This window comes from Ochotona princeps, chromosome 5 (genome assembly GCF_030435755.1).
Source record: "Ochotona princeps isolate mOchPri1 chromosome 5, mOchPri1.hap1, whole genome shotgun sequence".
NCBI classification, from domain to species: Eukaryota; Metazoa; Chordata; class Mammalia; order Lagomorpha; family Ochotonidae; genus Ochotona; species Ochotona princeps.
Genome location: NC_080836.1, coordinates 103687021 through 103701206, shown reverse-complemented (window position 1 = coordinate 103701206; position 14186 = coordinate 103687021). Strand labels below are relative to the sequence as shown.

The following is a 14186-nucleotide window of genomic DNA, read 5'->3' as shown; positions in this document are numbered from 1 at the left end:
GTACACCACTGTTGCTTAGCACCTCTTCCCATTGGTTAGAAAGATGCATTAATTCTGAGCAATACCACTGGCCCAAATCCAGCACATGCCAGGAGAACACCAAGCACTTGGCGTGGCCACCCTGGCCTGCTCATTCCCCTCTTCACTGAGGTGCCTGGGAGGCAGGTGGCCACATGAACAACTGGCCTTGTCCCTCCAGGGCCAGGATCCTTCTCCCGGCCCCCCTCCGCAGGCAGAGCCGGCCCAGGGACACAGCAGTGTCTGTGGAGCCTCGGCGAGTCCACCCCAGTCCTGGGCAGCTCGACCCACACCTCATCCGACGTCCTTAGCAGCACACTGCACCCCAGCTTCTGCCTGACTTGAACCTGGCAGTGCCCAGACACCCGACGCCGGCCGCCGCCTCTGTGGAGAGCCAGCCTCAGGCCACCTGCAGCAGGGGCTGGTCCCCATGTGTGTGAGGGACACCCATCTTTGCAAGGTAAGTAGCAGGGAGGACTGAGGCGTCCCCAGGGAGGTCCCCACCCACTGGCACCACCATCTGGCTGCTCAGGAGCAGCGCGAGCCACCTTTTCAGAGTCCCCACTGCCACCTGAAGCTGTCAGGCCTGGCAGCAGATGACCCAGACAGGCCAAGGTCAAGAGCCCGAGAGGTCTGTCTCCGCACTTCTCCAGTTCTGGTCCTAGGTCCTGCCCAGGAGAGCACACCTCGGCCCTCAGCCAGCAGCACAGCGGGGCCGCCCGAGCCTGGGGTGTTGGTGCCACACACATGGCTGTTCAACAACAGAGTGAGGCCTGCAGGACACGGTGGGCGAGGGGAGCTGGGCACACACAGTCCACCCAGTAGGTAGCCATGTTGGTGTGTCCGAGCCCCTAGAGCTGTGAGGGGCGCAGGAGAGGCTTCGTGCCACCGGCAAGGGGATAGCACCATGAGGAGGGCCTGGGCTTCAGTGGCGGGAGGCCCAGGGCACGCAGGCCAAGAAGGCAGAGGCTAGGCCTCGGCGGCAGGTGTGTTCCGGCTCAGCTCCTTGATCCCACACAGGATCCTCTTCACGTGGCCCACTTTGGTCACGCCGAGGTCCTGCAAGAGACGACAGCGTGGGTGTGGGAAGGCAGCTGGGTGGCAGCAGGCTGCACACAGCCAGAGCGAGAACAGTGAGCCACAGCGGGCGCAGTGCCCAGCACAGCTTCCATGGCCTACAGAGGCAATGACGTTATCCAGGGCGAGCCAGGGACCCCCACACCAGACAGGCCTGGCAGCCAGCAACAGCAAGTGACCCTGTGTGAGCCACTGTCCAGGAGACGGGTCTGCAACCCAGAGCCTGCCAGGCACAGGACAGCCTGGGCTGTGGGAGCAGAGAGCTAGAGCAACCCTGCAGGAGCAGGGCCCCTCCCAGTACATCCTCAGCTGACACCTGTCACATCTCCCTGGTGGGGTCTGTCCCTGGCTTCACCTGGTGGTAGCAGGCGGAGCCAGTGCCACCCAAACAGAAGCTTGGCCTGAGCCTGAGGTACATGGTGCAGGACAGCTGGAACCAGCACGCCAGCCGGGGGCAGACGAGGCCAAACAGCCCCGAGGAAGGCCAGGTGCAGGTTCCGGGGAGTCGCGGGGAGTACCTTGAGGTCCCTGCGCTCCAGGTGCAGGAGCTCGGAGCCCTGGATGTCGTGCCTTGTGAAGGTGTCCTTATACTCACAGAGGCCGAGGCGCTCCAGCCAGGCAGCCACCTCCGTTGTCCCCCAGAGGTGCACTGTCGGAGACGGAAAAGCAAAGTGCATGAGGGCCGAGGGCCCAGAACCCAGCACCAGGCAGGGGCAGCCAGCAACACAGACAACCCAGCACCCAGCACCTGAGATCACTCTGTACCCAAGATAGCCCAGCAGCCAGCACCCAAGATCACCCTGCACGCAGGATGACCCAGCAGCAAGCACCCAGAATCACCCTGCACCCAAGCACCCGAGACAATCCAGCAAGAGCAAGGCAGGGCGCTGTCCTCTCCAGGGAGGGGACCAAGGGGACTGCGGCAGCACTGGTGTGGCTTCGTGCCAGGCAGCCATGCAACAGTTCCCTGGGGCCCTGGCAGGAAGAGGCAAGCAGATTCCTGGAGTTGGCCCAGACTGAGACCCCCTGGCTCCAGCTACCAGCTCCGACAGACATGCAAGCGAGCTCAGCGGGAGCCAGGCCCCTGCCCGGGGCCAGCCGAGGTCAGCTCAGCGGGAGCCAGGCCCCTGCCCAGGGCCAGCCGAGGTTGGCCAGCAGCGAGCACTGACACAGCCTCAGTGCTCAGATTTCCAGCCCCAGTTTATTGACCCAAAGGAAGCACTGGCCCTTGTGTGCCACTTCCTGTTGATTTTGTCACCCACAATCACAGGGGCCCAGCAGGCACCCCAATCAGCAATTGATTTGATGGGAACCAGCAGCCCGCCCGAGGCTCCCGAGCACAGAGCTTTGCGTCTCCGAGCTGGCCTCCTCATCTCTGCTGTCCTCCCACCTCAGACCCCGCAGGCTGGGGTGGCGCAGGCCTGTCTGCCGTAGTTGGCAGGACTGATCGGGGCCCGGAAATCAAGCACAGACGTGGTCCGGTGCTGCGGGAACTAGGGCAGCCGCATCCCGGCAGCCCCCAGCCCGGGAACCCACGGGGCAGGGCAGGTACCAGGGGCTCCCAGGCGGCCCAGAGCTGCTCTGTCCTTGTTGGTTTTCTCCTTCTTAAACTTGGTCACCAGGCGGAACTTGCCACTGCGGCCGCGTTTGGAGGGGTCCAGCATCCCAGTCTGTGAGGGCAGGCAAGAAATTCTGAGTCAGTGGTGCATGCCCCAGGACCCCAGGAGGCGAGCAGGCAGCTGGGAGACAGTCTATCCTTTGCCCTTTTCATTTCCTTTTTTTGTTTTTGCACTGACTTGTTTTACCGCCTTTTAAAATGGTTAGGGGCTAGCATTGTGGCATGGCGGGTTAAGCTGCTACCTGCAGGGCCAGCATCTCATATGGCCACCAGCTCACGTCCTGGCTGCTCCACTTAGAATCCATTCCCTGGGCCCGGCGGCGTGGCCTAGCAACTAAAGTCCTTGCCTTGAATGCACTGGGATCCCATAAGGATGCTGGCTCTAATCCCGGCAGCTCCACTTCCCATCCAGCTCCCTGCTTGTGGCCTGGGAAAGCAGTTGAGGACGGCCCAGTGCCTTGGGACCCTGCACCCGCGTGGGAGACCAGGAAGAGGCTCCAGGACCCTGGCTTCAGGTCAGCTCAGCACGGGCCATTGCGGTCACTTGGGGAGTGAATCATCAGACGAAAGATATTTCTCTGTCTCGCCTCCTCTCTGTATATATCTGACTTTGCAATAAAAATAAATCTTAAAAAAAAGAATCCATTCCCTGCTAATGACTTGGGAAGACAGGATGCCCCAAATGCTTGGCCCCTGCACCCACATGGGAGACCCAGATGAAGCTCCTGGCCCACTCTGTCACTCTACTTTTCAAATAAAGATGTATTTGTTTTTATTGCAAAGTCATATATACAGTGAGGAGGAGAGACAGAGATCTTGCGTCTGCTGGTTCACTCCCCAAGCGGCCACAATAGCCGGAGCGGCACCAATCTGAAGTCAGGGGCCTGGAGCCTCTTCCGGTCTCCCACAGGAGTACAAGGTCCCAAGGCTTTCCCAGGCCACAGGCAGGGAGCTAGATGGGAAGTGGAGCTGCCGGGATTAGAACCGGTGCCTATATGGGATCCTGGCACATTCAAGGAGAGGTCACCAGGCTACCATGCCAGGCTCAAATAAATGAATCTTTAGTAGGCTAATCCTCCACCTACAAGCACACTGGGATCCCATATGGGTACCAGTTCATATCCCAGCAGCTCCACTTCCCATCCAGCTCCCTGCTTGTGGCCTGAGAAAGCAGTTGAGGAGGGCCCAAAGTCTTCGGACCCTGCACCTGCATGGGAGACCCGGAAGAAGCTCCTGGCTTCAGATCAGCTCAGCTCCAGCCATGATGGCAACTTGGACAGTGAACCAGCTGATGGAAGATCTTCCTGTCTCTCCTCTCTATAATCTGTGTTTCAAGCAAAAACAAATTTTAAAAAAGCTTTTGGTAACTATTGCTGAAACGTGGGCCTCATTCACCGTGCTACAAATCTGAAACAAGCCGTGCACGCGGCTGCCAGGGTGGGTGCTAGGCTCTACTAGAACAGGGAACAAGGGTACAGCCACTGGCCCCAACACCCCAGGGACCCGAGGGTCACCACATGTGCCTGGTGATGTGCTTCAGGGGACAGCACAGAAGGTTGCCAACCATGAGCAGGATGGACCCAACAGATCTGAACTAATTCCACAAAAACAGGGGGGAGGCATCACGTGACCCTGGAACCTGGAAGCACAGTCAGAGCAGGGAGTCCGTACTGTGCCACAGCAAGTGAGGCTTGTATCCATAGTGCCAGCAGCTTGACACTGGTTCAAGCCCCAGCTGCTCCACTTCATTCCAGCTCCCTGCTGACAACCTGAGAAAGCAGCAGAGCTTGACTAAATCCATTAGTCCCTACCCCAGCAGAGGCTCCCAATTCACACCCTCTCAGCTCCCACCCGGAAGAGGCTCCCAATTCACACCCTCTCAGCTCCAGCCACTGGCAACCAACTGGGAGTGACCCAACAGATGGAAGATCTCACCCTCTCTGTCTGTAACTCCTACTTCCAGATAAATGAATAAATAAGTTTTTTTTAAAAAAATCACCAGTAAAAAGACAATTAGGAAAAGCCCATCCACTGGCAAAAACATAAAATAACTCAGATTTTACACGTAAAGGGTGTCCAAAGGGACACTGTGGGTGGGAATTGTGTCCCACCCACCCCATGACCAGGCTGGGGTTCCCAGCAGGGAGACGCCGCTGTGTGAGTCAGCAAGGATCAGAAGACTGCACGTGGACAGTCAGCTGTGTTTGCGACATGGAATCCTCCTGTTCGGCCTCACCGCCTGTGGTCGGTAAGTCTGCTTTCCCATACTGCACTGCAGTTGTCTGTTCTAAACGTCTACCGAGTACAGCCTGCTGTAGACAGCTCATTTGGTCTCCTTTTAACCCAATCTGGAAATCATTTGCTCCGCCGAGGAAGCCCTGGCACATTCCTGCTATCTTAGTTTCATGCCTTCGGCTCTCTCCTCCTTGTCCTTCATTTGCCTTTCACGGGGTGGTTGTGTCTGCAGCTGCACCAGCCCTCAGTCACTGCAATGCCTGGTGCCATCTGCAAGGACGAGGCCTCCCAGGTTCCATTGCAAACGCAGGTGGCCCCGACAGACAGGAGCCTGGGAAGGCGGCAGGGGGTAGGGATAAAGTGAGGGCAGACCAAGCGTCTCCTCCAAAGTCACACCCTGTGTCCTCCGCCCGCCCTCCGTCTCCTGAACCCACAGCTGGATGCATCTGCCACCCTCTTGTACCATCAGCATTTGCCCTTGGAGCGCAGAGCCTGGTATGTGGTCAGGAGTCAGGGTGCAGCACGAGGGATGGGGAAAGACACATCTCCCGCCTTCTGCTGGAGAGCGCCCCGAGGGCGGAAACAGCCGCCTGGAGGCTCACCACCCCAGTGCAGACCAGGCTGGTCTGAGGGGGCCTTCATCCACTCCCGGCCCTTCTCTGTCCTCCTTGGCGTCCCCATGCACTGTCCACTTCACGGCTCTGATCATCTCAGCTTCAGTTCCAGGGCTGGGACGTTACACTTGTGGAAGAGTCTCTGTTATCGTAGTAACTTTCAGTGAAACATTTATCACTTTCACAATGAGTTACTGAACCAGCTCTGGTGGCCTTGTCCTGTTGACACTGGAACAGACACAGCAGGAGCAATGCCACCCAGGGCAGGCACGGGGGCACCCAGCAGGTGCTGACTGGCCACACCCCACTTGTCCTTTCCTCTTGGCCCTCATGCTGCCCCAGGCAGGGGAGTCCCGAGGCAGACCAGGGTCTGTCTTGTCCAGAGTGGACCCCTCCCTGGGATTCTTTCCACCTGACCACCCGACAGCAGCAGGTGACCCGTGCCCTGGGCTCCTGCTGCCCAGAAGAGTCTGCATGGACAGTAGACCCCTCCACTTGGTCCTGGTCTCCAAGGGCTCCCGCGGGCTGCCGGCTGTCACTGGTGCAGCAACACCGAGCCCCACCCAGGGCTTCCAGCTTGGAGGATGGCACGGGCCCATCACAAGGGCCACTCGCTGGCCCAACAGCCCACCCCCTCCCACCTACCAGAGCCGCCCTCACCCCAAAGCTGCCAGCCAAAGACTGAGGACCCAGGTACCTCTTCGTCACTGGGCTCCGGGAGCTGGCACAGCCAAGGCATGTCAGCCAGCTTTCTGAGCTGCTGGTCCATCTCGGCCAGGGCGGCCCCCAGTCGCTCCTTCTGGGGGGGCTCCAGCTGCTGCTCCAGGAGGCAATGGGAAAGATGGGGCTGCTGACACAGCAGGCACCCGCCCTGCCAGGTCCCGTGCCCCACAGAGACCCAGGGAGGCGTCTGGTAGCCAGCTCCACAGTGCCAGGGTGGGCAGCCAGATCCCCAAGTCCCTTCTGAGCAGGATCAGCGGGGCTGAGGCCTGACTTGGGGCAGCTAACAGCGACAGGGCCTTCACCTGCACTGAGTGCAGACCTGCCGGGAGTGACGCGGCCTGCAGCAGTGATGGCCCCACCTCTGGGCCGCCCTCAGCAACAGAACCCCGGCTGTGGGGTGTTAGGCCCGTGCCTCTCAAGTCTTCCCTGAGGGTACAAGGGACAGTCAGGCCTTTCCTGCTCCAACACCTGCGGTCCAGCGGCCACCCCGCCCCCACCAGGAAAGGGCACAGGAACTGACTGCTGCACAGGTTCCAGGACAGGGCCACTGTGTCACCGGTGTCCCTGAGTGCTGGGCAAGACCCACTGGCACATGGCATGGGACATGCTGACCCTCCCCCCCGCCTCCTGCCCGACCCACAGCCAGGCCCCCACGGCTCACCAGGGCCATCTTCCCAGCCAGCAGCAGCTCCGTCTCGCTGCGCAGGGCACGCATGTTGTTCACCATCTCCACGACAAAGCTGCCATTAAGCCCCTGCGAGGGAGCAGGCGTCACCCACAAGCAGGGCCAAGGACCACCCACCCACAGAGCGACCAGACAGAGCAAACAGGTACCTCAGCAGCTCTGGGCTTGCCATATACTCGGTCCATGGCCTTGGAGCTGGCATTGACCGCGTGTGCAAGTTCCTGCTCCATGTCTCGGTGCGACTGAGCTATCTCCCGGATACTGGAGCAGAACAAGAAAGCGAACCTCGTCCCTCATCTGTGCAACCCAGCCCAGGTGCTGCCCACGGCACCCACACAGGGTGGTCCAACAGGCCAGTGGGCACTGGGGCCACGGCCATACACACAATGAGCAGGCGCCAAGTGGGGATGTGCCCACCAAACCGCCCACAGTGCATAGGCAGCCCTGCAGAGCCAGAGGGCATCCCACGGGCCCTGCCCCTGGCTGCAGCCCTGCTGGAATATAGCAAGCAACAGCACAGGCACACAGGTCATGTGAGCTTGGCCCAGCTGCAAGCAACCAGGCACTGCCTGCACCAGCTTTCAACCATGCTGGGCCACACAGGGTGGGCCCCTCTTGGCTGCTCTGAGCCAGCAGCCAAGAGTGGGCAGGGTTCAAGGCCCCTACAGCAAGGGCTGGGTCAACAATGACCCAGACAGGGAGAGGGGACTGGAACGTGACCATCCCAAGGGAGGCCGGGGCAGTAGTGGTGCAGCCACCAGACAGAAGCCCCCGAGAAGCACGGACCACCAGGAGCCTAGGCAGCAGTGAGAGCCCAGGCTAGGGGAGGCAGGATGCCAGCAGGGTCAGACTTGAGGGGCCAGGAAAGAGGACGCACAAGAGGAAGGGGACAGAGGAACACCTGCCAGCAAGGGGATGGGCAGGCAGGGCCTCTCTGGTTGGTGCCACAAGGCCCCCAGCCCAGCAGGAACCCTGGGTCTGAGAGCAGACTCTGTACCTGCTCTCTGGGACACAGTGAAGGCCAGGGGCTTCAGGTTTGCAGAGCTTCCTGGGTAAGTTTGGGCTTCTGTCTTGGCACACAAACCCTGGGAAATCTCTCAGGGGTGAGCGGGAGCAAGCCGAAGTCAAGGGCAGCCAGGCAGGCAAGCCCGGCCCTCCCGGCCCTCCCGGCCCAGCCCTGCGGATGGAGCCTGGACACAGTGCCAAGGCTGGTGGCGCTCACCTGTGAATGAGGACCCCCGCAGCCTGCCCAAACTGGTCCATGTGGGTGGCCTCTTCCTCAGACAGGATCTCGGGGTGCAGTGAGAAGGATGGTGGCCGTGGCAGCTCACACTTCTGCTTGTCCTCCCACGATTTGAGGGTGTTCTCGAAGGCCTGGGTCAGGGACATCCTAGAGTGACACCTGCTGCACCCCACCTGACACGGGCCCAGGGCCCCCCAGGTGCACAACGGCCACCCACCTGACACGGGCCCAGGGCCCCCCGGGTGCACAACGGCCACCCACCTGACACGGGCCCAGGGCCCCCCGGGTGCACAACAGCCACTCATCTGACACGGGCCAGGGACCCCAAGTGCACACTCACTGGCAAAGGCAGACACCAAGGCACCTCCAGTACTTGTGGGAGGACGTGGCCCTGGAAACACTGCTCAGCTCCACCCCATCCCACAAAGACACAGGCGTACGTCCTCTCAGCCCATCCTTACCCGGTCTCGGGTGAGCGTCTGTGCCCGGTTCTTGTGGATGATGCGGATGTAGCCTGGGGGCTGGATCCAGGCCTCCCCATCCACCTGCACCGGGACGCCCTCATCCCCCAGGATGGAGATCTTCACTGTGCGACACTGCAAAAAGCAGGGGGCATCACCCACACACTGAGCCGCAGCCTCCACATCCCAAGCCAGTCCCCCCAGGAGCACCCACACTGTACCAGCACTACCAGTGCACTGACCGCCCACCCACACCAGGCCGCCCTCAGTGTGAGCACATTGGGACCAGTCAAGGTCCAAGGGGGTGGGAGCTGGGGCTGTGGAGTGCGGCTGGGAGCAGGGACCACCTCAGGTGACTGGGTCCCTGCCAGGGCAGCACTTGTCCAGCAAGCAGATGGCTACACCCCATTTCTCTTTCCAACAAGACTGCCTGCTGAAGAGCTGGCAGTGTGAACTTCAACTGCAGGTGGCAGCCTGGGCAGCCCGGGGTAGAGTGGGCAGTGCCTCCCCAGTCTCGGAAGGACCGAGGGCCGCGGGCAGTGCCAGCTCCCCAAGGCACAGAGGGTGCTGGGGCAGCAGGGCCAAGCAGTGAGGGCACTGAGAAAGCACCCCTCCTGGGCCCTGGGCCCCTGGACCTCAGGCATCACCTGGGCGATTCGGTGATGCTGCAGCCTGATGACGCGGGACACTGCCATCTGCATGCTGCCAAACACAGCCACCACCTCCAGGATCTTGTCATCGAAAGACGGTGCCGTGAAAGTCTGAAAGGACCAAGGCAGCTGACCTCTCCCCTCCCCAACACGACACCCAGCTTGTGTGGGTCAGCCCTCACACTGGGGGCCCTGGAAGAGGGAGACACGAGTCCCAGGCCAGCCACGCGGAAACCATGACACCTTGGCTAAGGCCCTACATCCTCTCCTGAGCCCCCTCACCTGTGAGACGGGGAAGGGACTGGCTCCTCAGGGCACTGTGATGACGGGAGGGTCAGCCAGAGAGCCTGCAGCACGGCTAGCATGGCCGGCATGCAGGGCGGGCGGGGAGGGCTGCCAGGGCCCCACAGGCTCTCCTCAAAGCCACCTGATGGCTGAGAGCCCCTCCCGCTCGCTGGGCAGCCCCGCGGACCAGCCCCTTGTGCTGGTTTCTCTGCACTTGGGTCGCTGCAGTCAGGCTCCACCCACTTGCCACATCACCCCGACCCTCGCTGACTGTAGATGCTCAGCACAGCCCCGAGGACACCACGCTCACGGATGAGGGGCCTGTCTGCCCGGTCCTCCACTGCGCCAGCACACCTAAGCCACAGCAGGGTACCTCGGTCGGGGCCCACCCACCCCCCGCATCCCATACGTACGTCATCCTCCTTGGTGCCTCCCCAGAAGTTGGTCCCCCCGGCATAGCTGGGAATGTTGAGCACAGCAATCCCCTGCAGACTGGGGAGGGGGATGGGCCGCCCGTCACACTGAGCAGAACCACATGAGAAGGAACAGGAGAGGAGCGTCAGATGGCCCTGCCTTGCCACCAGGCCCTGGAGGCCGCCGCAGGCAGTGCCCCTGGAGCAAGAGGCCGCGGGCAGAACCCCTCACCCCGAGCGCAGAGGCCATGGGGAGCACCCCCGGGAGCACAGAAGCCACAGGGAGCACCCCTGGGAGCACAGAGGCCACAGGGAGCACCCCCGGGAGCACAGAGGCCTCTGGGCCGGGTGAGGTGAGCTACGGCCCTCACCTCCAGCAGAACCTTCTGCTCCAGGTTCCGGTAGGTTCGATGTAGCAATTCTTTGGTGCCAAGAACCCCATACCACATCATGTTCTTGGTCCTGCTCCTGAAACACAATCAAACCTTCACATGGACCATGGCTGACCGGTCATTGCTAAGGCCAAGAACAGGATCTGATCACAGAGCAACTACACGTGCATGGCAGGGGCCCTGGACACAGCCTGCATGGACAGGTGACGGGGTGACCAACAGATAACCAGTAATTATCAGCTGCCAAAGGCAGAGTACCAACAGGAAGTCTGTCAGTCCAACAGGCTAACCTCGGCCTGGGACACCTCATCCCCTAGCAGAGTGCTTCGGATCTAGCTTCCTAACGCACCCCTGGGAGGCGGCAGGGGAGCACCCCCTCAACGCCACCAGGGCCTTCGCCACCTGCGTGGGAGACCCAGGGCAAGCTCCTGGCTCCTGGCTTCAGCCTAGCCCAGCTCTGGCTGTAGGGGACACTTGGGGAGGCGAGCAGCAGACAACGGTTGCACACAGGGAGGAAGCAGCTTCTTCCTCTGCCTGCTGCTTGCAGCTCTTGCCGAGACGCCTGCTGAGCCAGGGGCTCTCCTTGCGTTGAGTTCTTGGTGACACCTACACCTTCGACACCAAGAATACACGGTTTCCAGGAGCACAGGCATCCCCTGGCCCTGACTATCTCAGCCAGCCGTCTGCTGGAGCTCCCGAGTCCACCACCACCTGGGCAGTATGCTGGGGTGTCCCTGGGAGCCTCAAAAGCCATAAAGCTCATGGAAGTTTTCAGTTCCTACACTGGATCTTGCCTTGCTAGAAGTCCCAGCCAGGTAAAACCTCCCCTGCCCCTAAGCCGACCACTTGGGGGCAAGCACAGCCGCCTGTGGGCAGGGCACCATGGGGGCAGAGCTAACACAAAGTCACATAGCCTGTTCCTTGGGGGTCTTAAGGAAGGCAGAGGAAGAGACAGAGAGCTCCTCCATCCTCTGGTTCACTCCCCAGATGCCCATAGCAGCCAAAGCTGGGACAAAGCAAAGCCAATAACCCAGAATCCCAGCCAGGTCTCCCACGAGGGTGCAGGGCCCGGGCACTTGGGCCATCCCATGCTGCCTTCCCAGGTGCACAAGCAGCAAGCTGAATGGGAGGCGGGGTACCCAGGCCTGAACTTGTGGCCCACAGTCTGCTCTCTGAGCTGCTCCAGCCCAGCAGGTGCAGGCTCCGGCTGGGGCAGCCACACACATGAGCTCTGGCTGAGCCTATCTCCCGGCTCCTCATCCTCACGGCAGGCTGACTCCTCTTTCTCAGCCTTCCCACTTCCTGTCCCTTGCGGAACCTGCCCACCACCAGCCCTCCGGACAGCCTCTTCCTGGTCGGCCTCCTACACTGACCTCCCACGGCTCTGGGAAAGGCTGCAACTGGGCCAGACTCCATTCCTGAGTCTGGCCTGCTCTGGCACCGCCCCACGCCCACCCCGAGCCATCACCCACCTGCACTTCTCTGGGTGCTCGTCCCGCTTGTTGTTGAAATCCAGGGATATCTTCGCATCCAGGCCAATGCCAAAATAGTTGTTCATGACACACTTCTCTGTGTAACACTCTCTGCGGAGCCAAACCCAAACTCGGTGACAGGAACCGCACAGGCCTTTACACAGACTCCCACCTCTCAGCACGCCTTCCTCCTTCCCTTTTCGGAGACATGTTTCACATGCCACAGAGCCTGCCAGTCTAAGCCTGCACCCTGTGCCAGGAGCTATGACCACGGCAAGTCTACAACAACAACAAAACAACACCCACCCCATCTTCCCAGCCCCGGGCAACTGTGACTGTCTGCCCGTGGTCCCCACAGGGAGCCAGGGCCGGTGAATGGGGCACAGACCACGTTGTGCCTCGTGCCCAGCTCCACATGCCCAAGGCATGCTCACAATGCGCTGCGCGCAGGCGCTGGCTGCTGAACACTGCCCTGGCTCCCGCTGTCCGGGGCACACAGCTGAAAGCGGAGCCCCAGGGCCCAGGGGGATGCGGGTGAAGGTGTCAGGAGCCCCTCACAGCACATAAATGCACACATTCCAGCTTGAACCCCACCTGCTCCTCCACAGCCCGCCCGCAGCCACACAGTCCAGTGATGGCATGACCTGTAGGTGGCCCCAAGCCTCCTGCCCCCAGACATGTCTACAAGAAGGGGTCTGCAATGACATCGCGCACACAGGAACACACCTGCTCCTGCACATCTGTGCTGGAGCTGCCACAGGCCCAGCCACACAGAGCGCCTACCACCCACATGTCAGGGTCTGCTTGCCCAGCTCCAGCCCCTGTGCCCACAGCACAGTTAGCCCCACACTCACAGGTTCTCTGGCTCTGAGGTGAAGGGGTCAGCACTGATCAGCAGGCGGCTGATGACTGAGCCCCCAGGCAGGGAGCCAGACATGCCGGCACGGACACCTGTGCAGGAGAGCGAAGGCAGTGAGTACTGGTGGGCCGTGGGCAGGGAGGAGCTCACGCATGCCTGAGGTCCACGGCATGGAGTGCGTGGAGCAGGATGCGGGGTCAGCTCTCCTGAAGTCAGCAGGCCTGGCGCAGGAACGCAAGGGCGGCTGAGAGCAGGCTCCCTCCGACAGCCTCTCCGACGCCCGCTGAGGTGAGCGCGTGCTAAGGCCACACGCTGCCCAGTGAGCTGCAGCCTCCAGTCTAGGGACAGCAAGTCCCCAGTAGCCAGCACCGCCTGCAGCGACTCCACAGGCTACTCTGTCACAAACTGCCCACTCTCCCTTCTCCTTCAGGACACATCCTCCCGGGCCTCCCCAGGGGCCTGTCAGTCATGTCAGTTCTAAAGTTCTGTCCCTCTTTCCCAGGTGCCTACGAGGACCCTTTCCCAGTGGCTCAGCGCTGGGTGCCCAGGCAAGGGGCCACTCACTTGGGTACAGGATCTTGGTGTTGAGTGCAGGCAGCCCATCCCGGGCTCCAGTATGGGGAGGAAGAGAGGCCGAGCTGCCCGGGGCCACACCTCCTTTGCTCATCAGCTTCTCACAGGGGGACCTGGACGCTGGAAGCAGAACAGGAAGCCGTGAAGGGGTGCTTTTGGCAGATGGGGGGGACTTTTGTCTAACCCACCCTTCGGGTGATTCGGGCTGCATGTGGCGGCTCAGGGGAGGACAGGTTCTCCCCAGCCGCAGTCCAGATTGTGGACTATGAGCCCACGTACAGTAGGATAGCAGCTCCGGGCAAATTCCACCCAGTGGTCTGGACAGGCAGTGGGGGCAGAGGGAGCCCACGCAGAGGTCAGTTGCAGGAGGGTACAAGGCCCCTTCTGAGCACTTGGGCGGATCCTAGCAAGCCTCTGGGGGCAGCGGGGGGGGGGGGGGGGCATGACATGAAAAGTCCCAGGCAGGAGGGCTCTCAGCATCCAAGCGACACACTGTACCCCAGGGGTGCTAGTGAGTGATGCCTGGAGACTGGCCCCAGGGCCGGCACCACTGTGCAGGGACACCCTGAGATGTCAGAGACGGGCTTGGCGCAGGCAGCTGCAGGCGTTCCACGGGACGGTACCTTTGCGGAGGCTCCTGCCCTTGGTGGCCCCACAGCCCTCGCCGGGGAGCAGAGGCACGCACGCCCGGTCCTCCGCCTTCAGGTCTTTCTTCTCATCGGGTGTGGAGAAGCTCAGGACAAAACCCTCCTGCTCCTGGGTCTGGGCGTTCTGCTCATCGACGGCTGCGCAGAGGGAGAGGGGTTGAGCACTGGGGTCCCCAGCTCGGGCACAGGCTCTCTGGCCCAGGACATGGACCCCGATACCT

At 61.4% G+C, this 14186-nt stretch overlaps 1 protein-coding gene across 4 annotated transcripts in view; it reads right to left on the bottom strand.

The window, feature by feature from the left end:
• Positions 1-667: 667 nt before the first annotated feature.
• Positions 668-14186, bottom strand: part of DGKD (diacylglycerol kinase delta) — a 103746-nt gene continuing 90227 nt past the window's right edge. Inside the window, exons 16-30 of one of the 4 annotated variants that reach the window (XM_058665124.1) lie at positions 13942-14103; positions 13310-13438; positions 12741-12837; positions 11887-11997; positions 10394-10490; positions 10023-10130; positions 9322-9435; positions 8675-8809; positions 8193-8344; positions 7120-7231; positions 6947-7039; positions 6260-6379; positions 2648-2765; positions 1614-1744; positions 668-1077 (exon numbers count right to left, since the gene is read on the bottom strand). In XM_058665124.1, the coding sequence (XP_058521107.1) occupies positions 988-1077; positions 1614-1744; positions 2648-2765; positions 6260-6379; positions 6947-7039; positions 7120-7231; positions 8193-8344; positions 8675-8809; positions 9322-9435; positions 10023-10130; positions 10394-10490; positions 11887-11997; positions 12741-12837; positions 13310-13438; positions 13942-14103 (1769 nt within the window). In that variant the 3' untranslated portion in view covers positions 668-987. Of the gene's footprint in view, positions 1078-1613; positions 1745-2485; positions 2766-6259; positions 6380-6946; positions 7040-7119; positions 7232-8192; positions 8345-8674; positions 8810-9321; positions 9436-10022; positions 10131-10393; positions 10491-11886; positions 11998-12740; positions 12838-13309; positions 13439-13941; positions 14104-14186 lie in introns of those variants that run through there. The other 3 variants (XM_058665126.1, XM_058665125.1, XR_009245514.1) reach the window with 3 other exon arrangements.